The sequence below is a fragment of the Leuciscus leuciscus genome (genome assembly GCF_965113295.1).
Source record: "Leuciscus leuciscus genome assembly, chromosome: 9".
Lineage (NCBI taxonomy): Eukaryota > Metazoa > Chordata > Actinopteri > Cypriniformes > Leuciscidae > Leuciscus > Leuciscus leuciscus.
In genome coordinates, this window is record NC_138733.1 from 1361772 (window position 1) to 1387494 (window position 25723).

The window sequence follows — 25723 nt, forward strand, 5'->3', positions numbered from 1 at the left end:
TACTGTTATTAGTTACCCATTATAGATGTGGTTTGGATTACTTTATCAATCAACTTTATCAATGCAAAGCAATTTCGTTTTAAGTTGATTAGTAACTAATTGAATTAAACATTTTACCTCAGTAATACAACTAAATACAATTACATTAATTTTGTAATTTAATAACAGAAATTTCATTTCACGTAACTATTTACTCCTCAACCCTGCATACATTTTGTTCTAAAATAGATATTGATCAAATAAATAAATTACCCCCTCAATGTTGTTTAATTAGTTTTGTTCCAATGTAATTTTCATTTCAAAGTAATCACACAAACACAAAGTTGTTGTAAATGCAGTTATCATTTATTGAGTCATGTTCCATCATGTTCCACAAAATTACAATTACAATAAATCAAACTTAATTATTTGTTCTGTGACTAGAGCTTTTAACATTCATTGCTGGGGGAAAACATATCCTTTTAATGTAATCTGTACAAGTAGTTCAAACTAATATCATTTATAATGCAATCATATCTGTCATTGTTAAACACTTCACTTAAAATATGTATATGAATTTCTTTGAATTTTTATTGAATTGCAATTCTGCTTCCTTTAATTCAAATTCGAATTGTAATTCTAGATCCTGTTTTTGACATCAATTCAAATTCAATTCAAATTCAAGAATTGAATTGAATCAAGATTAAGGAGTCATTCTCAATTCAGTTCTGAATTGTGCACAAGCCTGGTGTGTGTATTGTCTAGGATGAAGATTTCTGCTTCGTCGATCCCCCTGCCCACCCGATATGCAAATTGGAGTGGATCCATCATTGGATCTGATATCTTGGTGATATAGTCCTTTATGACTCTCTCCATGGCCTTCATTACCAGTGAGGTTAGTGCCACAGGCCTGAAGTCGTTCAGGACTTTGGTGGTACCCTTCTTGGGTATGGGAATCACCGTAGAGTGACTGTAGAGGGAGCTAAGAGGCCTTGCACCTAATGCAGATGTTTTCACCAGCATGGACCTTAGTGACACAGATTCTGCATTTGAATCGGACACTTAAACAAACCTACCAGAGCCACTTACAGCTGTTTATGAAAATCAGTTGAGGGGCCTACCACCACATGTTCTAAAGGAGAAGAGTCTTGAGATGTTTCAGAGACTTACTTACTGTACTTCAGATCAGTGTGAAGGTCTCGAGTTTACCACCAGGGAGCAATCAAAATGCAGGGCCTGGCACACACATAGAGAAGGCAGAATAACAAGCACAAACTTGCACCACTTGTGCACAGCTGGAGAGCCTACAGACAATGATATTAAAAACATCATGCATTACAAGACCAAGGATCTACAAGTACCGGCCGTACTCTGGGGGAGACAAATGGAGGATACAGCAAGAAAATGCTACATAGAAGAAATGAGTAAAGGTCACACTAATTTCGTTGCTAGACTCTCTAGTCTTGTTGTTCGCCCAGACCACTTACATCTTGGTGCATTACCTGAAGGGACTGTAAGTGGCTCATGTTGTGGGAGGGGAACACTGGAGATTAAGTGCCCGTATAAACACAGAGCGGGCCTGACCAGCTGCAGTGAAGACCTCCAGTTCTGCCTTGACACAACTGGGCAGCTGAAGAGGACCTACCCGTACTATTACCAGGTCCAGCAGCAGATGTTTGTGTGTAATGTCCACTACAGTGACTTTGTAGTTTGGACCAAACAGGTCATGGTCATCAATCGAATTGTGAGAGATGCAGACTTGCTGCTGAAAGCCATACCCAAGTCTGAACATCTCTTCCTCGACCATCTTCTGCCAGAGCTGTTGACTCCGAGCATGGATCCCAGCATCGTAGATGAACACACTGCAACAGTCCAGACTATGGCAAGATGATTCACTGTGCTAAGTGCAAAAGTCATTTCCATTACACGTGTGTTCAGATCAAAAGAAGGTCTTCTAAGTAGCTTTGCAAACAGTGTAATACCTAAAGGGTAATATAGCTTCACATGGACATAATATAAAAAGTTAAAAGCAAATATATGTTCATTGTTCCTTTACAATCTGAAGCTTTAGATTAGTGGCCATCTTATCTGTGTATACAGTGCTATGCATAAGTTTAGACACCCATGCTAAAGTTGACTAAAAAGAGGAATAAAAAATCATCTTTTGGAAATTGAACTTAATGCCTTAATTAAAAAAATTTGGAAAAATCCAACCTTTAAGGACACCAATTTTAAGGACACTCAAGGACTACCTAGAGATTGGCATGGAGTACTTTCCATAAGATCATCTCTCAATGCAAATCAAACCAGCTATTAGGCTAACTGAAATAAAACCATGCCAATCTCTAGGTATGGTGAAGGCTATGTGATGATGTGGGGCTATTTTAATTCCAAAGGCCAAGGGAACTTTATCAGGATGCATAGTATCCTGGATCCATGAAGTAACTGGCCTTTAAAAATAAAAATCTGCCTGCCTCTATGGGAATTTAACATAGGGGTGTCCAGACTTATGCACCCTATATTTTAAGGAAGAACATTTATTTATTTACGATACATTATTCATTCACAAAGAAAATTGGTGTCCTTAAAGGTTGGATTTTTCCTATTTTTTTTAATTAAGGCATTAAGTTCAATTTCCAAAAGATGTTTTTTTATTCCTCTTTTTAGTCAAATTTAGCATGGATGTCTAAACTTATGCATAGCACTGTAACACTTTACAATAAGGTTTCATTAGTTAACATGAAGCAAACAATACTTTCACTGTATTTATTAACATTTCTATGATCAACAGTTGTATCTGTTAACATTAAAGCTCTATGAACGAACATGAGCATTTTGATTAACTAACATAAACAATGGTTACTAAATGCAAATGTGAAATAAAAAATATTGCTTGTTTGTTAATGCATTAACTAATGAGACCTTATTGTAACGTGTCACCTTTGACTTTTATTATAATCATTTTGTGTGTTATTTTCGTGATAGTGAAGGTGAGATGTGAACAGTTAAATGAATATTACAGATTTTTTTTAAACGTATAATGGATTTTATTTGAATTGAGCAGCGATTTGTTAAAGCTACAGTGTGTGTGTGAGTGTGTGTGTATGTGTTCATACGCTGGTGCTCAGAATGACTTTAAAATGTTTGAAATATTTATTTTTACAGCACTGAATAAAAATCACATTAATGACGTGTGTGTGTTTTGATTATTTTGACTGCTACGGCAATGGAGTATTTGAAGAAATGTATTTAAATGAAAAGTATAGTTATTTATATTTTCATTCATAATCCTCAACTTCATGTACGCAAAAGACACAATCAACCTGTACAATATCTACACAAAAGTGTGTCTCCATACAGACCATCAAAAACTACCGTTAAGCACTAAATTACTATAGAAAACACTCAGACTGGAGACTTATTCATAATATTTCAGTAACACTTTACAATAAGGTCTCATTTGTTGGCAATGCTTTAGTTTACATCATCTATTAAGTACTGAAGAAGATTAGGGCCAAGCAATAATAAAAAAATAAAAACTATCTTGAGATTAAAGTCATTATAATGCAAGATTAAACTTTGAAAAAAAAAGTTGAAATAAAATGTTGAGAATAAACTCATTATAATTTGACAATAAATTCGTTGTTTCGAGAATAAAATTGTGTTTCAAGAAAAAACTCGTTAAATTTCGAGAAAAAAAGTCCAAAAACCAGTCAGTATTTGCATTTGCCTCACGGAGTGCAACACGTCTCCTTTGCATAGAGTTGATCAGGTTGTTGATTGTGACCTGGAACACGCTGTCGTATACGCCGATCCAGAGCATCCCAAACATGCTCAATGGGTGACGTGTCCGGTGAGTATGCTGGCCATGCAAGAACTGGGATGTTTTCAGCTTCCAGGAATTGTGTACAGATCGTTGCACCATGGGGCCGTGCATTATCATGCTGCAACATGAGGTGATGGTCGTGGAGGAATGGCACAACAATGGGCCTCAGGATCTCAGGATCTCGTCTCGGTATCTCTGTGCATTCAAAATGCCATCAATAAAATGCACCTGTGTTCGTTGTCCATAACATACGCCTGCCCATACCATAACCCCACCGCCACCATGGGCCACTTGACCCACAACGTTGACATCAGCGAACCGCTCACCCACACGACGCCACACACACTGTCTGCCATCTGTAATTGTAGATTGTAATTTGCTGTGAAATAAAAGGTGAAGTCTTAATTTATAACAGTGAAGACACTGTATCTTCAGTCTCTGTTGATTCTGTTGACTGTGAGTCTCTGTAGTGGATCCTTATTCACCATCAGATGATCATCAGAAGATCAGACTGTCATCTAATAACTAAAATAAAACACAAACAGTCACATATGCAGTATGAGATATTACATCTGTCACATCTTTTCATAAGAAAACTAACTAGATAATCTATATTAATTCATTCTCAAACATGATAATATAGCTTCTATCTGATGCTCTAAGTCACTTTACAAAATCAAAAGCACATGAAAAGCCACTTTCACACAACGGACAGCTGATACAGAACCAGCAGAAATGATCATTACACTCACTACACATTTAATATCAGTTAATAACAAACAACCCAAATCTCAGATTATCACACACATAGAGACAGTTAATGTAAAAAATTATGGAAGTAAAATAATGCCAAATGTTTTTGAAACAAAAAAGCCTGTTGAATTGCACTAATTGGCATTACATTAGTAGTTGTAAACATGTTGTATTTTTGAACAGTTTGAATATTTTGGAAGTGAAATATGAAAGGTGAATATGGATTATTTAATTTGTAATAATGAAAATGTGTTTGAAATGTTTTGAATTGAAATATTCACAGCTTAAATATTCTCCATGCTGAATTTCAGCCCATAAAAATGCAAACCCTAAAAAATACAATGCATGAAAATGCAAGCATGCAATGCCTATTTTTTTCAAGTAGTGCAATTCAACTGGCTTTTTTGTTTCAAAAACATTTGGCATTATTTTACTTCCATAAAATATAATATTAATATTATTGTCCCAATCAGTCATAACACTATGAGCAGAATTAAACTCATATTAAACACAGTTTAAAGTTCAGAGACCTGCAAAAATGAAGCTCAATTTAAGAATCTTAAACAAAATATTCACACACACACACACACACACACACACACACACACACACACACACACACACACACACACACACACACACACACACACACACACAAACACAAACACACACACACACGTGGTGTTACTGAACCTGATACAATTTCCTTTTTTTTCTAGTGAGTAAAAATGAGCCATTTGAAAATCGTCAAGAACTATTCTTACACTAGTGTCTCCAGTTTATAATGTGGATCATCCTTCAGATCCTTCAGCAGCTTCACTCCTGAGTCTCCTAGTTTATTCCTAAACAGATCCAGTGTTCTCAGGTGTGAGGGGTTTGATCTCAGAGCTGAAGCCAGAGCAGCACAACCTTCATCTGTGACACCACAATCAACCAACCTGTAGAGAACAATGACACACATTAAGCCTATATCCAGAGATAAACATAACACTTAAAAAAATAAATAACATAATGCTGTCAATAGTGTTGTTTTTGGCGGCCTGTTTTAATTTTAGTTTTAGTCTAGTCTTTGTGTCAAGTTGTCCTTTTAATTTTTATTAGTTTTAGTCACGTTCATACTCTTTTTTAGTCTAGTCAAGTTTTAGTCGACGAAAACTGATGACATTTTAGTCTAGTTTTAGTCAATGAAGATTGTATTTTAGTCTCTATTTAGTAATGCAATTCTATTTAACTCAGTCAATATAGTATTTCAAACAAGGTTATTTTATGATATTTAGGGCTGTGACGGTGGCAGTTTTTTACCACCGTGATGGTAATGGACCAACTACCGGCGGTTGTAAAAAAAAAAAAAAAATTGTTTTATATTTCCACACAAAGACGCGTGATATAGCCTACCACTCTGCGCTTTGAGAGGGATGTGGGACAAAAGCAGGAAAGAGACTGTAAAAAAGGCCACCCTTTGAAAATGGTCTCTCCCAACTCCCCCACCTCTGTTTGTGATTTGGACTGTTCTAAAACTTCCCGGGGAGTTGGAAACAAGATTCTATTGAGAGATGTATAGATGTGCTTGTTTATTATAAATAACAGTTAAATTCGGCAGAAATGTTGTCATCTCAAGATTTGAGGATTGTGTGTGTGCGTGCAACTAACTAACCACATACATGACTTTAGCACAATAAATCATCTTCAAGTACCCCTGGTGTGAGACGTTATGTTCTAACCGGACATCCTGTAGCCATTCAATACTCTGAACCAGAAAGATAAAAGAGTGAGCAGCAAGTTTTACATGGTCCTTCGAGCCGGATAGTGGACTGCTACAGCCATGTCTCACCCAGAAAGAGAAGCCCCTGCCGTACGACCAAGGAGACAAGTTAACCTTCCAGCTTACTTTGAAGACTATGAGCTCAGTGGACCTGGGCTTCGTCGACAGCAACCACGGTCGCCTACCTACCATGCTGTACAGGAGGATGAACCGCCAAGTCCTACAGGTTACTCCAGATCCACTTCACCAGTCAGCCAAGCATCAGATCGTTCAGAATGGAGATTGACCGACCGATGGGACAGCACTTATGACAAGCTGAGAGAAGAGAATGCGGCATTGCAACGGCAAGTGAAACAGCTACCAGAGCTTACAGCTATGTTTGAAGAGATTAAGCGGGAGAATGCAGCCTTGCAACGACAAGCCAGCCAGCTCCCTGAGATCATCACAGCATTACAAGAGATGCGTCAACAGAATGCTGTACTCTGTAATGAGCTTCAAAGCCTGAAATCTGAGCGTGGAGCTCCACCTGAGTCAGTCACTTCCCCGATGCCATCACCACGCTCTCACTCTCCATCAGTCAACATTCAGACTCCACAGCCATACCGCCCAATAGCAGCCCCACGCTCCAGGCTACCACCACCTGTCGCTAATCGACATCCATGCCCAGCTGCGCCAGGAGAAAGCTCAGAGCTGATTGAGGATCTGAGAAACATGAACATTTCTTCCCCCTCACATAAGAGAATTCCCTTTACAACACAGTTTAGTGACTCACCGCAGATCAGGTATGCCAACTCTACCCCGTATTCACTTCCACCTCAGCTGCCTGGATATGTGGTCCCATCACAGGACCGCCGGAGGCCAGCCCATGCAGAATACAGTTCAGAGCATCTCTTCCCCTCATCTACTAATGAGAAACTTACAGAGGTCCAGCACCTACCATCCCATTCCTTATGTCCCCTGACCCTAGGGCGTTTTCAAGGTTGAGAATTGCTTTGGAGAATATCCTACCTGACGATGCCACAGAACACTTTAAGTTTCAAATCCTCACTGACCATCTGAAACTGGAGGAGGCCCTCCTAGTGGCGGACTCTTACAGCAATTCGAGGTTTCCCTTCACTAACACTATGAGAGCTCTGAATAAAATGTATGGTCAACCTCACCAATTAGCCCTCCAACGCATCTCTGAGCTGATGGATGGATCTAACATACGCAGTGGAGATATAAAAGCCTTTAGGATGTTTGGACTGCAGGTGCGCTCTCTTGTCAGTATGTTACAACAGCTGGGCCACAAAGGAAATGTAGAGCTGGAATGTGGATCACATGTGTCTCGCCTCCAAAGTAAACTGCCACATGACCTAAGATCTAGTTTCAAAAGATATACCCACCCACTGCAAGTTTCTATTCCCACACTACTGGATTTTGCAGATTGGCTGGAATATGAGCTTCAAGTACAGGAAGACAATAGCCAGTATACTTGTCATCCAAAGCAGGACTCCTCAGCACACATCAGAGAGGTGAGAAGAGAGCCTAAGCAGCCTCGCAGACCAACTACTGTTCTCCTTGGGACTGAAAAGTCACCGTCAACGCTGACATCATCAGCCACATTTAAACCAGCTCCAGTCAGAGCAGAGAAGGTAAAGGCCTTTTGTCCGTACTGTGACAATAACAAGCATTATTTGAATGGCTGTGACAACTTCAAGCTTCTCAGCAAAGACATGAAGATAGACTGGATAAAGACTAAAAACCGATGCTGGCGTTGTGGTCGTGGACATCAAGCAGCCAACTGCACACTAAAGACTCCCTGTCCAACTTGTAACAAGAAGCACCTTCTGGTACTGCATGAAGTCAATGATCAAGTCAAGCCATATCAACAAAATACAGTTCCTTCTAGTGCAGTTTTGTATGTTGACCGCCCAACATCCAGCAGTAAAGTGCTTCTCAAAGTGGCAAAGGTACTGATCAGGAATGGCAACAGGGCGATGGAGGCTTATGCTGTGTTGGATGATGGATCAGAGCGGACCATCATTCTGCATGATGCAGTAGAGAAATTGGGACTTGTGGGAGAACCCGAGGATCTTATGCTTCGCACAGTGAGACAAGATACCCAGGTCATTCACGGGGCGGCAGTGACTTTTACTGTGTCCCCAACTGCTAACCCCAGTAAAGTCTACAAGATCGGTAATGCCTTCACAGCTAACGTACTCAACCTGGCAGAACATACTCACCCAGTCATTGCACTGCAAAGAAAGTTCACGCATCTTGCCGGGTTACCACTACAACAGCTGAACAAGGTACAGCCTGTGCTTCTCATTGGCTCTGATTGCCCCCACCTTATCACACCTATACAGCCAGTCAGACTGGGGCCCCCGGGTGGTCCGGCAGCAGTGAGAACACGTCTGGGATGGACACTGCACGGTCCAACTCAAGAATTGAGCAGTCTTCTTTCCCATGATCAATGCTTCTTTACCTCGCTGCGGCCTGTCAATGACCTTTACGCAAACGTGGAGAGACTGTGGCAAATGGATGTTCTACCTTACCAGAGTGAAAAGGTGATCACCAGGTCACGCCAAGACAAAGAATCCATTCAGCTTCTGCAAGAAAACACTGTGAGAGTGGATGTTGCTGGTGTTCAGCGATATGCTACTCCCCTGCTACGTGTCAAGAACATGCCTCGTCTCTGCGCACCTAAGGAAGCCGTTTTACCCCAGTTAAGGGCAATTGAGAAACGACTTGAAAGGGACCCTGATCTGGCTGCAGTATACCAAGAGGAGCTAGCCAAGCTAGTGCAAGCTGGGTATGTTGTCAAACTTAATCAGGAACAGGTGAACAGCACGAAGGAAGCCTGGTACATCCCGCACCACATGGTGCAACATAATGAGAAGAATAGGGTGGTCTTCAACTGTTCATTCTCATACCAAGGGGACAACCTGAACGAACTCCTACTACCTGGTCCAACACTTGGTCCGTCACTTCTGGCAGCCCTTCTGCGTTTCCGGGAGCACTCTGTTGCCATCAGTAGTGACATCCGTGGCATGTTCCATCAGGTACGCCTCTTGCCAAAGGATAAACCACTGCTGAGATACATCTGGAGAGATATGCATAGAGACAGAATCCCTGATGTCTATGAATGGCAGGTACTGCCTTTCGGGACTACTTGCAGTCCATGTTGTGCCTCGTTTTCTTTACAGAAGCATGTAATAGATCACAGCCAGCCTGGAGAGGACACACGGGTTTCAGTGGAGAAGTCATTTTATGTGGACAATTGTCTTCAGAGCTTTGCTTCCCGTGACATGGCCAAGAATCTGGTTGACAAACTCTGCAGCCTGCTAGCATCAGGTGGCTTTGAGCTTAGACAGTGGGCTAGCAATGACCCTTCAGTTATCAGCCATCTGCCAGAGGATATTCAATCTCAGAGCAGCATCCTCTGGCTCCGTGACGGTCACCAAGAGGCTCAGGAATCAACACTTGGCCTGCATTGGAATTGTCAATCCGACACCCTCTCATACAAGCGACGCAAACCTGACTGTCAAGTGCCCACAATGCGAAGCATCTATCAGATTCTTGCTCGCCAGTATGATCCACTTGGCTACATTGTACCATTCACCACTCGAGCTAAGGTGTTAGTACAGAGGTTGTGGGACAAAAAGAGGGAGTGGGATGATCCACGACTACCAGAGGACCTAATAGACTCTTGGAAACACTGGGAGAGCGAGTTGGAAGGCCTGCAGCATATCACTTTGCCTAGATGTTATTGCAGCAAGGAACTAGACTGCCCCACTAGTAATAGGCAGCTTCACATCTTTTGTGATGCCTCAGAGAAAGCTTACGGATCAGTGGCTTACTTAAGAACAGAGAACCCTCAAGGTATAGTGGAGGTGGCTTTTGTAACAGCTAGATCCCGTGTTGCTCCCAAGAAACAACAGAGCATTCCTCGTCTTGAGCTGTGTGCAGCACTCACAGGAGCGCAGCTTGCTAAAGTCCTGAAGACAGAGCTAACATTACCACTCAATAGTGTCACTCTGTAGTCCGACTCCACTACCGTATTGACCTGGCTTTTATCAGATTCCTGCCGCTTTAAGGTTTTTGTGGGGACCAGAGTGACAGAGATACAGGACTTAACTGAATCTGACACCTGGCGTTATGTACAGTCAGGTGACAACCCTGCAGATGCCATAACGAGAGGAAAGTCTCCCTCTGATCTCAACAGAGACAGCATATGGAACCAAGGTCCAGCATTCCTCAGACAACCACCAGGAAGCTGGCCAGAGATGCCACCATTAGCTCACACAAGCCAAGACAGTGAGCTAAAAAAGTCTAGCTTCTGTGGACTGTTAACCTCTGCTCTGCCACTGCCAGATCCTCAGCAATTTCACACATTCACAGACTACCTAAAGGCCCTTATACAACTATCCAATGAGAGCTCTCCCCCTATTTTAACTGCAGAGGATTATAAAGAAGCTGAGCTCAATGTACTCCGTCAGATCCAAGCAGACTCATTTCCTGAAGAGGTGTCCCATTTACAATCTGGTAAACCTCTGCCAAGTAGCAGTCGACTGCTCTGCCTAGCCCCTGATCTAGATTCTGACACACATCTCGTACGTGTTGGCGGTCGTCTCCGACAGATCAGTGAACTAGAAGAAGATGCCATTCATCCTATTGTCCTTGACCCACATCACCCACTCACCAAGCTGATCATTAAAGATTATGATGATCGTTTGCATCACCCTGGACCAGAGAGGGTATTTGCGGAGCTCAGGAGGAAATACTGGGTATTAAAAGGACGAGCAGCAGTCAGACATCATCAACGCCAATGCACTGAATGTCAAAAATGGCGGGCCAAACCGCATCCCCCAAGAATGGCTGACCTCCCACCAGCAAGGTTGAGAATTCACCAGCCAGTTTTCTATTCAACTGGGATAGATTGCTTCGGCCCTTATCTCATAAAGGTGGGACGCAGAAATGAAAAACGTTGGGGGATCATTTTCAAGTGTATGACCATCCGTGCAGTGCATATTGATCTCCTCACAAGTCTGGACAGTGATTAATTCCTGATGGCCCTTCGTCGCTTCATTGCTCGGCGAGGCAAACCCTATGAAATCCTTTCAGATCAAGGAACGAATTTCAAAGGTGGGGAAAAAGAACTTCGTGATGCCTTTGCAGCTCTTCAACCTGAGCTCCAGGCTCAACTTGCAGGCCAGCAGATTAGGTTCACATTCAATCCACCCAGTGCACCACATTTTGGCGGATGCTGGGAGCGGGAAATTCGATCTTTGAAAACAGCCCTGCAAGTGGTCCTCGGAGCACAGACAGTCACTGAAGAAGTATTGCGGACTGTTCTCATTGAAATAGAGGGTCTACTGAATGCCAAACCAATTGGCTATACATCTTCAGATATTGCTGACCCAGATCCTGTTACACCCAACATCCTTTTGATGGGGCGGCGAGATGCCTCACTTCCACAAGTGACATACCAGGATTCTGAACTCCTTAGCAGACGGAGATGGAGGCATAGTCAGCTGCTAGCTGATCACTTTTGGAAGCAATTTATCCGTAATTACCTACCTAGCCTTCAAACCAGACAGAAATGGATGTCAGAGAAGGACAATCTACGGGTAGGTGAAACCGTCATGATCGTGGACCAGCAGCTACCTCGTGCACTGTGGCCTGTAGGAAGGATAACACAGGTCTATCCAGGAAAGGATAACCGAGTCAGATCAGCTGAGATCAAAGTAAAGGACAAAACTTACCTAAGACCAGTGACCAAAATCATCAGCCTACCCCCTCTGCCTGATTAACATACCAATTACTCACCACTTAGTAAGGCCCTTTTAATTGTTCAAATTCACGTTGTGAATTTGGGGGCGGCTGTAAAAAAGGCCACCCTTTGAAAATGGTCTCTCCCAACTCCCCCACCTCTGTTTGTGATTTGGACTGTTCTAAAACTTCCCGGGGAGTTGGAAACAAGATTCTATTGAGAGATGTATAGATGTGCTTGTTTATTATAAATAACAGTTAAATTCGGCAGAAATGTTGTCATCTCAAGATTTGAGGTTTGTGTGTGTGCGTGCAACTAACTAACCACATACATGACTTTAGCACAATAAATCATCTTCAAGTACCCCTGGTGTGAGACGTTATGCTCTAACCGGACATCCTGTAGCCATTCAATACTCTGAACCAGAAAGATAAAAGAGTGAGCAGCAAGTTTTACAGAGACCATCGATCTCTTTTCTGATATCTTCATGTTTTATACTTGATGTAAAATGGTCTGAAGAGCGAGTTTTATCCTCCACAAGGGCGAGATATTTAGGCTATGTTTGAGATTGCGCTGCCGAGAAAGTGAAACTAAAAATCACCCGCGCGTGTGAAACGCGCTTTACAACTAAACTTGACGCGCCTTACCATGTCTAATAACAATCACAAACTGTGTTAAAAAGAATTTGACATGCAAGTACAAATGTAGGCTATCTGTCCTACAGCGTTTTTCTACTTTACCACAGTAAAGAATACGAATATAGTAGGCCTAATTAAAAGCAAACCAATGAAGAAACGTTTATAATCCCCTTAGAAAATGGATGAGACGAGTGAAGATTTGGGAAAAGAAACAAGAGATTCCATGCAGGGATGAGTCACGATTTTTGAATATTCGATTCATTTATTTAATTATAGAATATCGAATAGGTTGTGCGATTATTCTCTAAAATAAAATCTCCATGTTCTGGTGCTGATGTGGTGGTGACGCGTTCATGTAACCAGAGGGTAACGCTGCCAATAACACACATAACAGCCGTCACAAAGAACCGGCAAAAGTAATGATTATGAATGTGTCAAATATATCAGTGAGACATTTTAATGGAATAACTAATGGAATAATATTGTTAAATTCGCTGATGATCGGGTGACCAGATCGCAAACCAGAATGTAAAGCCGACAAAGCTGTGGGTTCACACACAACTCTCTCATTCGTCGTGACGTTATAACATTTCGTCTCGTCTCGTTTTGGTCAACGAAAATTAAGATATATTTTAGCATAGTTTTTATTTTGTAAACCACATTTAGTCTCGTTTTTATTTGTCAACAATATTGCATTATACATTTATTTCATCGTCACATGACGAGCATTTACGTTGCGTCTCGTCTCGTTTTCGTCAGGTGATAAAGGTTCGTTGACGACAATATTTCGTCATAATTTTCTTTGACGAAAGCAACACTAGCTGTCAATATGAAATATATACAAATACTCATTAGTTAATGTTGTTAAAATACATCAGTTAGGATTAGGGGATTGAATATACAGTTTGTACAGTGATCTTCCAAGTCCTCTGTCTATTAAACCTTTGACAAAGTCATATCGCAACATTCAAATCTGTGTTGAGTAAATCAGCTTTTGATAAAAACTTGACGCTTAAAATAACGCACTTATCGACAAGTGACTTAAAAATGTATTTATTGAATTCTGTATTCAAGAGAATGTAGTACTGTATGATGCTTCTCAAATAAAACTCAGAAAGATGTGCTGAATTGTTTTTTATAAATATGACTCATCTTATACAATGTACAGTCTGTATAAGTGTATGATTTAACTTTCCCCCATAGTCTAGGTGTATCATCCCAGCCCTAGTGTGTGTGTGTGTGTGTGTGTGTGTGTGTGTGTGTGTGTGTGTGTGTGTGTGAATGTGTGATTCTTCTTTTTCAAAAATAACACAAAATAAACAAAGTAAAGATTAATTTGACTGATAGCATTATTATAATTTTTTTCAATATTTCTATAGATATGGTGATATATTGGTATTGTGTGTTATTTTGGCCATGATAATCATGTAGTGATAAATCTGATATGGTGACAGTCCTGGTTCAGGTGAAACACACACCACTTCCCTCTTTTCAGCTGCACACACACATTTTGAGGAAATGCTCTGTTTGCACAAGCATTACAAGGCAAGTTGATTTTATTTATCTTTATTTCAACATAAAAAGGGGTTTGACTATATACTGGACTGTTTTAGTGCCTACAACACAACCAAATACAATTAATTTATCATTGCAATTGAGAAAGTAGTGAATTAGATCATTCAATACTGAGGGAATTTTACTTTTTTTTTATTTTATATATTTCTCACCTCCAGATGGGGCTTACGCCAAAGGATATATTGTATGAACTATCTACTGTATATATTAATCCTTATTCACTCAGAGTCTTTATGGTAGAGATGATCTTACGCCAGTTTCTCCAGTTTACAGTGAGGATTCTCCAGTACAGCAGACAACAGCTTCACTCCTGAGTCTCCTAGATTATTCCCAGACAGATTCAGTTCTCTCAGGTGTGAGGGGTTTGATCTCAGAGCTGAAGCAAGAGCAGCACAACCTTCATCTGTGACACCACACCTCCACAACCTGTAGAGAACAATGACACACATTAAGCCTATATCCAAAGATGAACATGACACTTAAAAAATAAAATAACAACATAATAATGTCAATATGAAATGTATACAAATACTCATTAGTTCATGTTGTTAAAATACTTCAGTTAGGATTAAGGGATTGAATATACAGTTTGTACAGTATAAAAATCATTATTTCTATGGAAAGTCCCCATTAACATGGAAACCTAATGTGTGTGTGTGTGTGTGCTCAATGTATTTGTAAACATTTTAAGGAACGTGTGTGTGTTGGGGTTGGGAGAAAAAAATCGATTCACCAAACTATCGCAATTTTTTTGTTTACGATTTAAAATTATTATTTTTTATTCCAGAATCGATATTGATTCAAACTAAATTGCTTTATTTTTGTCCTTGCTTATAGACGAGGTTGACAGAAGTTAGCCACTCTTGTTCCAACATAGGATGAAATGTGTCGTTATCTATGAGTGTCGTAATATCCATTTCAAGTGGACGCGTGGAAGTGATGTGAGACTGAATGCACTGAAAAGCCCTCGCGCTACTCATATGCTGAGAGAGAGATAAGACAGTAGAGCTGCACGATTCATCTTTAAAATACTGTGATCTCCATTCAAACACACACACGATCTTCTTCAAACTCTTCTGTCTATTAAACCTTCGACAAAATAAAAATGACAAAAAATAAACTTATAGAGGCATGTTATCTTTACAAGCAAAGACTGTATTTAGTTTAATTAATCTTTCTTTTTATCTTATAATTAGCATCAAACAAACAATATAGTTCTTATTTTCACAGTGATTAAAAATTATTAAAAGAAAAGATTTTAAAATGATTGCACAACCACAAAATAGGTGGTGATATGCACTATGTAAATCAGCATTTAACAAAAGAAGAAAGAAGTATGGCGCGCTTTTTCTCAGCGTCTGTTTCCATGGTGACTCGTGGATTCGTCGCTCTGTTGCGAAGGTCTGGTGTGTTAACCATGAACACACTCTAAGTCGGATGAACTTACTCCCGGACGCGTTTTAGGAACCAGCACACCTCGAGTAAGCAAGGTTTGGTTTAATCAACCAAGAGTTAAGGGTATGTTTGACGGTAAAGGCGGGCATACACGGTGCAAATTGTCGTCCGATTTTGAGCCGAATTCTGACTCGTGCAACTCTTTTTAGGGTCGGGGCGATTTTCAGCTTTGTCGTGCGTCGTTTGTCATGCAGTGTTCGTGCAGTGTACAGGGGGAAACGAGAGGCGATAAACCTCTCCCGACCGGCAATCGGATGGTCGGATGAATTTCTGGCATGTTAGAAATTTTGGTCGCTCCTCGTGACTATATCGCACAGTTGAAGCAGAGCTACGAACCGATTGCCCTAAACTCAGAAACAGAAGTTTCATTTGCAGAAAAAAAAAGAAAAAAAAGAGGGAGATCTTAAAGTTCTGTAGTTCAAACTAGCTACAAATTACTGTTGCTTACCCTCCAGTTTGTGTTGCAAAATGGATTAACCATTACCCACGTCTTCCAAGCCACCTGCGATGTACACTTTGCCTCTTTTATTAATTTGTTAAACAATGTTTTTGAAATAAAGCTGTTTTTATTTTCATTGGTGAATTATTGCAGTGTTCGGACATATTATAGACTGTTAATAATTAATTATATGCCTATAATTCACTGTAATCGATCTAAATGTTTTAGACAATTTTCTCAATTTTCAATTTTATTATCCTCACAGTGCGTTGGTTATGCAGTGATGCGCTATGAAATTATTGCGTGGCAATTTAATTATAATAGCCTATCAATTTAATAATAAAAGTAGCCTAGGCCTTCCCTAATAATAATAATAATAATAATACAATAATACTAATAATAATTTAATACATAAATTGGAAATGTTAAATCATCTTGATATTGATAGCTGATGCTTGTTTTGACAATATCTCTGGATACATGAAATCGTCTATAGGCGCAACCCGGCACGAGGGTTTATCGCGCTGATTCACGTATATTTCACACATATAATGTGAGCAGTGAAGTCGCAGCTCGACGTTCGGACCGTATAGTGTGAGCACATAAATCCTGAGCTTTGGCTTTACATCATATGCGATCATCTCGTTCAGTGCGAGTAGGTACCTTGCTGAAATCGCACAGACATCGCACAGTGTATGCCCGCCTTAAGATAAGCTTGCTTTCTGGAATACACCCCAGGACACAGGCAGATATTAGGGGTGGAACGGTACATGTATTCGTATTGAACCTAAACGGTACGGGCGTCACGGTTCGGTGCATGAATCTACACGGAGAATACACGGTATAAAAATAAATAAAACTCGCATGCAAATTAATGTAATGTAATGCAGTCTACTGTTAGATACGCGGGTTCTTTAGGGACACCTAATCTGTAGCTCTGCCTTAGCTCTGAAGCTCTTTGGCTATAATGAACAGGGTGCGATGTCAATTGCAGTTTTTCGATTGCAATGCTGGAATATGTTGTGTGTGTCTGCGTGTGTGTGTGTCTGGGTGTGTCTGTGAGAGAGGCGCGGGCGCAATCGAACAGTGGAAACATAAAAACATATTCCGTCATTTTGTTCATACAGGACATCATTCAAACTGCAAAGTGTTTACTTATATTTGTGTACACTCGCAATAAAACACAACATTGTGCTTTTGTCAAACTGTAAATAGATCTGTGACCAGCGCCGAGAATGGCTGCAGGACCGGATGGCTGCTTGCCTGTGCTGGGTTACCTCCATCCCCCACTCCCCTCCCCTGTTGCAAGTCTTGTGTGTTCATGTTGTGTACTGATTATGTGCTAATGTTGCTGAGGTGTTTTTTTACTGTTCCCAAACTGTACTCCTTACAGGAGCATAGTCTGGGGGTTGCCTTTTTTTCTCCTCACCTCTCCTCATGTTATGCTGTATTTTTTTCCTCAATGCTCTGTCTTCCTGTTCTGTCTACCCCATTGTCATATTGTATGTATGTTTGTATGGACAGGTTGATGGCTAATTTCACTGGTACTTGTGACTATGTGACAATAAAGGCTCTACTACTACTACTACTACTAAACTCGTCAAACTGTAACCTACAACTGTCACCCAACCAAAATCACACACACACACACACACACACACACACACACACACACACACACACACACACACACACACACACACAGTCAAGTTTCTGTTTGTGTTTGGACTGTTTTTGTGATTTGTATTCAGTTCATCATTAATTAATCTGTCTCACCTGTGCCCTGTTAATCACCTCATTTAGTTATCTCGTTTGTTTTGCCCCAGCTGTGTCATATTTCCCTGATCTGTTTCCTTGTGTATTTAAGCCCTGTGTGTTCCTTCAGTCTTTGTCGGTCGTTGAAGTGTCAAGGTCAGTGTTGAATGTCATTGTATTCCTGAGTTTCTGAAGTTCCTAAGTTCCTGAGTATTCCTGTAATCTGAGTTTGTGAATAAACCAGATGTATTGAAATCCTGTCTCCTCGTCTTCAACCTGCAATACCCTGACAGAACGACCGACCTTCAAAAAACAGTAAAAGCTCCAACCCTGTCCCTTCGGCATCAGGATGAGTTGGGATCAGATCGCAGCTCTGGCCATGAACAGCCGAGATCTGTTCGAATTCAAGGCCCGCAAGTGTGCTGCTTTTGCCAAACCCGCGCATTGTGCCTACCCAGTCGAGCCAGAGCTCGAGCCAGAGCCCGAGCCAGAGCCAGAGCCAGATCCAGATCCAGCCGCCTGCCCAGCTGATCCAGAGCCAGTCGCCTGCCCAGCTGATCCAGAGCCCGACGCCTGCACAGCCGACTCAGAGCCATCATTCGCTGCAGCGCCCCCTCGCTCTCGTAAACGGAGGAGGAAGAGGACTTCCTGTATTCCCCAAATTCTGGAGGCCACCCCTGAGCAGTCTGCTCTTCATGTCTGTTCTGTTGAGGTTGAAGAGGCTACCCTTTCCCTGTATGTTGCTGCTATTATGTGTATCTGGGCCGCACATGCCTCCCTGTCGGCTACCTCAGCTCCATCCTCTCCTGAGCCACATGTTTCCACCCTCAGTCCTGCCAAGCCTTCACTTCACGTCAGTCCTGCCGAGCCAGAGCTTCACGCCAGTCCAGCCGAGCCTGCACTTCACACCAGTCCAGCCGAGCCTGCACTTCACGCCAGTCCAGCCGAGCCTGAGAACGTCATGCGTCATGATCGCATACGAGCCTGAGACTGAGAGCGTCATGCCCGCCGAGCCTGAGACTGAGAGCGTCATGCCCCGCCGAGTCTGAGACTGAGAGCGTCATGCCCCCCGAGCCAGAGCCAGTCGTCGGCCCAGATGAGCCAGAACCAGTTCCAAGTCCAGTTCCAAGTCCAGTTCCGACTAAAGAAGTCGCCTGCCCTGTCGAGCCAGAGCCAGAGCCAGTCTTCGAGCAAGAGCCAGAGCCAGTCTTCTCAAAGGCGTTTTCCCTGCTGGTTCCGCCCAACACAAAACCCTCTTTGCTGCCGGACCCCCCCTTTCCTGTCAATTTTAATATATATTCTACCAAATTGGTTCACAGTTGGAAGCATGTCAATTTTTTTTTTTTTTTTTTTTTTCACAAATTTTGCTTGCAAATTGTATAATATCCAAGGAAAACATGTCTATTAATTGTGCAGTTAATTCTCATACTGTATTTTCAGTTTTGGAATATGTATCCTCTCCCCAAATTTGTCAATAATAAAACACAATAAAAATTATTTAAAGAAAATGCTTATATTTACCTTTTAAAATTTAAAATTTAATTTAAAATATATTTTTTTATTAAAAAGGTTACAATTACAACAACAATTGAAGTGTAATCTTTCTTTGTAAAAACTAAAGTATACATTTTATCATACATATTTCAAACTTCGAATATAGCCTACATTGACAAAACATACTATATTTAACATATTAGCAAAAATTGGCAAACAAAAGCTTATTTGAGGTGGCAGATATTTTACAGTAAAAATGTGTAATCTATCCAAAACTAATCAACGAAATGTTGTCTTTCATATGTCTGTAACATAGGTCTTTCGTTTTTATTATAAGGAATATAAATGTTAATTTGCAGTTTAATACGTTGCTTATACAAATACATTTTATTTCAACATATTTCAATCGATTTTACTCAGTATAGCAAAATAGTTTGCTAAAAGCAGATCATTTATTCACACACAGAAACGCAATTCAAATTTAAACCGTCTTTTTGCGAGTTGTGGTAAACAGCGCATCTCTGCGTTCATTCATTCACACAGAAACGCGATTTACTTGAGAATGAAAAAAAAAACTTACTACATTATTCCATCCGTTGCTCCTCGAAATACCAGCACTTCTGAGGTAAGTTTTCCATTATTATTATTCCTCACAGCGCTGCGAGACAGTGTAGACAACTACACTTATCTGAATAAACTTGATGTGTTTTCTCGAGCTGATATGGGGGCGTTCACAGTTTGTATGGGATCGTCTCAGTCATTTGCGTTTGAATAGCGCGCGCTCTCCGTGGGCGTGGCCGATTATAACATAATGAGATGAGATGAGCTCGACTGGAATCGCTCTCTTTTAATACAGATTTCACAAGATGAGAATATTTGTTTTTTATATAAATTACTTCATTTAAAAGAAGAGAATTCAAGCTTCATGCCTGTGTGTCTGTATGCCTGTTTGACTGAGTATTCGCTCAGTTATTGTTCATTTTCGGACGCGTTTCAGAATGGACTTCACTGGCAGAGAGAAGGCAGAACTCGCTTCGTGTTTATTTTTCTTTATTTGGCAAAAAGCACAACACTTTGTTTTTATTGTGAGTATACACAAAAATAATACACATTTAACAGAATCGATTGATGTATGAAACTCCTATGGAAAATCAAAGTCAACAGAGTATTTATGAGTTTCTTTTACATTGATAAAAAAAAAGCGAGCTGGTATCGCCGGCGATACCGTAGACCTCAGGGGGTTAATATATTACAAAGTACATAAGTGAAAATTATGCTAAAGATATTGATATCAGACATTTATGTGTTATACAGTATGTTGTACTACAGATAATCACAATTATTTTTCTCAAAATCTATTAACCATGGTGTGAAAAACAGACAATTTGGAGAAGGTGTGTGATGAGCTCGAGCTCTACAGCCCTGCTTGGCAGAAAAAGGATCTTGTAAAAACCCACACAAGGTGAACAACTGTAATTCACACGACGCGAGTTGATGAATCCTGGTCCTGTTTCTTTCTCAGTTATAGCGTGTACTGAAGCCAATAATATGCAACGATGTGTTAACCTCTCTCTGGAGCGTATTGACAGCAAGCGACCGAGCTCATAAACGTGTGAGAACCACATTTTTAAGTAGGCTATATTGTATATGAACAGCTCAAATAGTAATAAAATATTAAGGAATGAGTTATTAATGGTTTTTACATGCTTGTCATGGGCGTTTGTAGCATAAAAGAGTGTTACAATAACTTTTAGTGAACTTATAAGTGGAAATATCCTGTCCCATTTTAGCAACCCTAATTCTCACATTTTGGAATTATTCACACTGTGAATTTAACACAAATCTTTGACATTTAAATAACCAATAAAAGGTATTTTGCAAGGACACAATGACGAAAATGTGACTTATGTAAGTCTAACATAAAATTATATTGCATTTGAATGTCTTTGCCACAGACATGACCTGTTCAGACATGCTATGCTTTTACCCTAAATCACTCACTAATTTATTTTATACAGTTTAGGTAGCAGAAACCTCCACCAAATAATTCAGATTTTTTAATAATATTGTTTGTTCATTGGCCACTTAAAAGTACAATCTGTATTATATTTTTTTCAGGTATTACAAAGAAAAAAAAAAAGAAAAAAAATCCCCCGGTTCACTCCGAGCAGAATCAGTTGACTATTTTAACGTTTCTGTTCCTGCGTTTCTTCTGTATTAATAACGTTCCAAAACCGGTTTGATTAGAAAAAAAAAACACAGATTAATAATGTTATTTTGTTTTACTTTTATTTTTAATGTAGCTTAGTTTATAGTAATAATATTTAGGCTATAATACTATTACTAATATCACTCTTCTCTTTTCTTTTTTTAATGCCATGCCAGCTTCTATGGATATATATTCAAGGCGATAAACAGGTTTATTTATTTAAATAAAACTAAATAAGATGCCAAAAGATTCCTACGAAATCATTGAACACAATCTGTATTTTCCCTTTAACAGTATAAATGTTTATATACATTCGCTATAAATGTATATATTTGATAATAATATGGAATTATCAAATGTCATAAAAAACGGTTGTGTAGATCACAAATCTACGTACCTTCAGGACACTGACACTAAAGATGGATAGTGACAGAGAATATAGAAATTCTCGTAGCTCTCCTCATAAAAACGCTTGTCACACACACAGTTTGATTGTGTCGGTAGTTTCTGGCCAACCAAACGCCCACAGCGAGTCTCGCTCTGACAGCATCACGGGGGAAGCCTGCAACACCCTCAACTCTTGCACCATGGACACACACACTTGCGACCCATGAACGCCTCTCTAAACTACTGCGTGATTTTACAGTTTGAAGTGTCTGTCATAGAAAAACACCATGTGCTGTTATGAATAAGAGAAATGTCTTCTCATAGGATAAGAACATGCAGTCTCATTTTGTAACAAAACATCCAAACCTATAGATATGTCATATAAATAATATATAGGCCTATACAAATATTTCTGCATGAACTACATATTGGCACATAGTGCAAACAGTGGCGGAGTGGGGTGAAACAGAAATCTCTTTATTTCAACATAAAAAGGAGTTTGACTATATACTGGACCGTTTTAGTGTCTACAACACAACCATATTCAATTAATTTGTCATTGCAATTGAGAAAGTAGTGAATTAGATCATTCAATACTGAGGGAATTTGACTTTTTTTTTTTTTACAAATATTCCTCACCTCCAGATGGGGCTTACGCCAAAGATAAATTGTATACACTATCTACATTTTAATCCTTATTCACTCCGAGTCTTTATGGTAGAGATGATCTTACCCCAGTTTCTCCAGTTTACAGTGAGGATTCTCCAGTACAGCAGAGAACAGCTTCACTCCTGAGTCTCCTAGTTTATTATATGTCAGATTCAGTTCTCTCAGGTGTGAGGGGTTTGATCTCAGAGCTGAAGCCAGAGCAGCACAACCTTCATCTGTGATACCACAATCAACCAACCTGTAGAGAACAATGACACACTCTTCACACTCAGATCAAAACAGAATTTTTTTTTCTTAATTGTGGTTATAATTTGTGCAATATCTCTTTTTTAAACAATTAATTCAATATAAGTTTAACTGTTATTCTAAGAGATTAGGTCTCTATGTGAGGGAGAAAGATTATAGTATATAAAACTGATAAAATGGAATACATTAGTGCAGCACGATTAATCATATCGCAATCGCGATGTCAAGCCTATGCAATTATATGACGCACAATGCTGCGATTTTGTGAAATAAATAAATGCATGTGTGGACATGACAACCCATTCTCTCTGAGAGCTGTTTGCTCATTTTCTACACCGCTAATAAAATGAAGACCAGGCAGTTTCAATTTAGGCAGTGGCGCGTGTGATCATGTCATGAAGATGATGCCAAGAACACGGACACTTAACTGGTGGCCAGAAACAATTCTACCTCTGTTATATGGTGATATTTTGTCAGCGTGAGACTCGCGCAATCAACACTTTTCACACGTTCTCACGCAGAGAAAAATCTTGAAGCAAAGAGGACACTGACAGCGACAGACTAGACAGATCAGGATACTTATGATAGGAAACAAATCATCAGCTCTCAGATTCTGTAAATTGTATTAAATTCAAACAAATTGAATTTATCGTAGTCGTGAACCGAAGATCTCTCTTTACTAGTTAATAGTAAATAAACACGAATGAACAATAGAAATATTTATGCCTCATTCATAATATCGATCAATCAGTGTTTTTCAACCGCGGAAAGAGGTCAATAAAACAGCTGGAGAACAATATAACAATGTCACATAACGTTACCTCAGGAAAGCCATTTGATAGCGCGTTAGTTTGCTAGACAAATTATATATAGAGAGATTTTGCTGAATATGTGCACTATATTTAATATTAATTATATTTTTACTTATATCATAAACAGCTGCAGAACAATGTGTCACATAACGTTACCTCAGGAAAGCCATTTGATAGCGTGTTAGTTGGCTAAACAAATTATATAGAGAGAGAGAGGTGTCAGGGTGTGGTGCGGGATGAGGAAGACGAGGTAGGCAGAAGGCTCCAATACATACATTTTACTAAATCAATCAGGTAGGCACATACAGGCAGAAGGTTTACATACACCAAACACAACGTTACCTAGACGTAACTATGACTAAGAACGGACAAAGAATGACTGAACTGAAGGAACATAAATACTGACACTAATGAACATAAACCAGGTGACACAGATGAAGGTAATTGACAAGACACAGGTGATGAAGATGAACTAATGATTAACATAACACAGGTGATACAAATGAACTGATAATGAAGACACGTGACAAGACGACAGGCAGACAAGTCCAAAACAAAACAGAACACAACTGTGACAAGAGGAGTATTTTGCTAAATATGTGCAATATATTTAATATTAATAATATTTTGACTTATATCATTAAAATATTGTAACGTTGTTATTATAGCATAATAAAAACCACATTATATTTAATTTGAGTTGTTATTTTTAACCTTTAATAATAATACCAGCTGACAGGGTCTCTGAATGTTTACAGCATTAGGTGCGATTTTATTTTATTTTTTTGAAAAATTAACATGTATCTACTGTACCTTATATTTATCCAAATTAATCGATATTGAATCAAGATCGGAATCAAATCACAAGATTTGAATTGAAATCGTGAAATTTGTGTCAAGCTATAATAAAAACAGTAGCATACCAGTCATTGTACCATGTAAACATTGTAACATTTAGTCACTAAACTTCTGTTTAGTTACCAAATGTTTTGACAATTACAATACACATCCTGCTTAAAGGGGAACTTGACAACTCTAGCCATTTCTTCGCTGATTTTCACTTTTGTTGTCGCATGTTTTCTCAACGAGCTCCCCCTACAGCTGTGGGGTGTATATTTCACAACACTGTCGTAAAGAAACTCACTTGAGGCCCCTCCTCCCCCTTTCTACCGCTGCTCATGTGCATCTGTTATTATCGGAGCCGGCCAACTTTATCGTTTGGAGCTATGTCTACCGAGGTGGGTAAGACATCATACACACTATCATAGAACATTGACATGTACATTTTGAATTGTGTTATCAACCATAAACCGTAACAGGGGGTGGGCGGATGAAGCTAGCAAACATTACCGCATATTCTAATCTTAGTTATAGCCTAACCTACCCCCAATGGAACTGAGATTGCCAAGTTTAGCTTATCATCGTGCAGACAATGATCCATCGTCACTTGTTCTTATAGCTAGCCGGCGTGGCTAACCGGTATTGAGAGGGGCGTGTGTCGAATTTATGTTTATGTCGAATTGCCGTAAAGCAGTTTGTGTATCTCAAAGTTGCACAATGGCACAAAGGTGTCTGTCTTTGGATCATTGTTTTCAATGTGCTCTTTTTTCATTTGTTGTGTATTTTTGGATTATGTTGTGTTGTAAATAAATCCAAACAATCTAAAAGCCATTCTTTTTTAAATCTCCTCATTCTTTGTGCAAGGTTGCTCTGAATGACAGGGCCTGATCGCTCCTAATAGGGCAGTTAGGGGAGTGTCTTTGTCTTTCTCAGGTGTGAAAAGCTTACATATTCATGAGCTCCCGCATAAAGCTTTCTCACACAAAACACGTCGTAAAAATTTTAAATCAATATATTGTCTTATCTGAATGAGCAGTCAGGGTGATTTTCACATAGTTTTGGAGCAAATATTCTAGGCTACGTGATACAATTTTCAAAAGTCTTGTGAAGAAATAATCAGTATGGGTTT

The 25723-nt window shown here is 39.8% G+C and overlaps 1 protein-coding gene across 1 annotated transcript in view; it reads right to left on the minus strand.

Annotated features, from left to right (window-relative positions):
* Positions 1 to 57: 57 nt before the first annotated feature.
* The window catches only part of LOC309505768 (NLR family CARD domain-containing protein 3-like), a gene marked incomplete at its 5' end in the record, with an annotated part of 54286 nt that continues 28620 nt past the window's right edge, over positions 58 to 25723 (minus strand). Inside the window, 4 exons of the mRNA XM_082179227.1 lie at positions 58 to 4330; positions 5323 to 5496; positions 14541 to 14714; positions 22761 to 22934. Coding sequence (XP_082035353.1) covers positions 4324 to 4330; positions 5323 to 5496; positions 14541 to 14714; positions 22761 to 22934 — 529 coding nt within the window. The 3' untranslated portion in view covers positions 58 to 4323. The remainder of the gene's footprint in view (positions 4331 to 5322; positions 5497 to 14540; positions 14715 to 22760; positions 22935 to 25723) is intronic.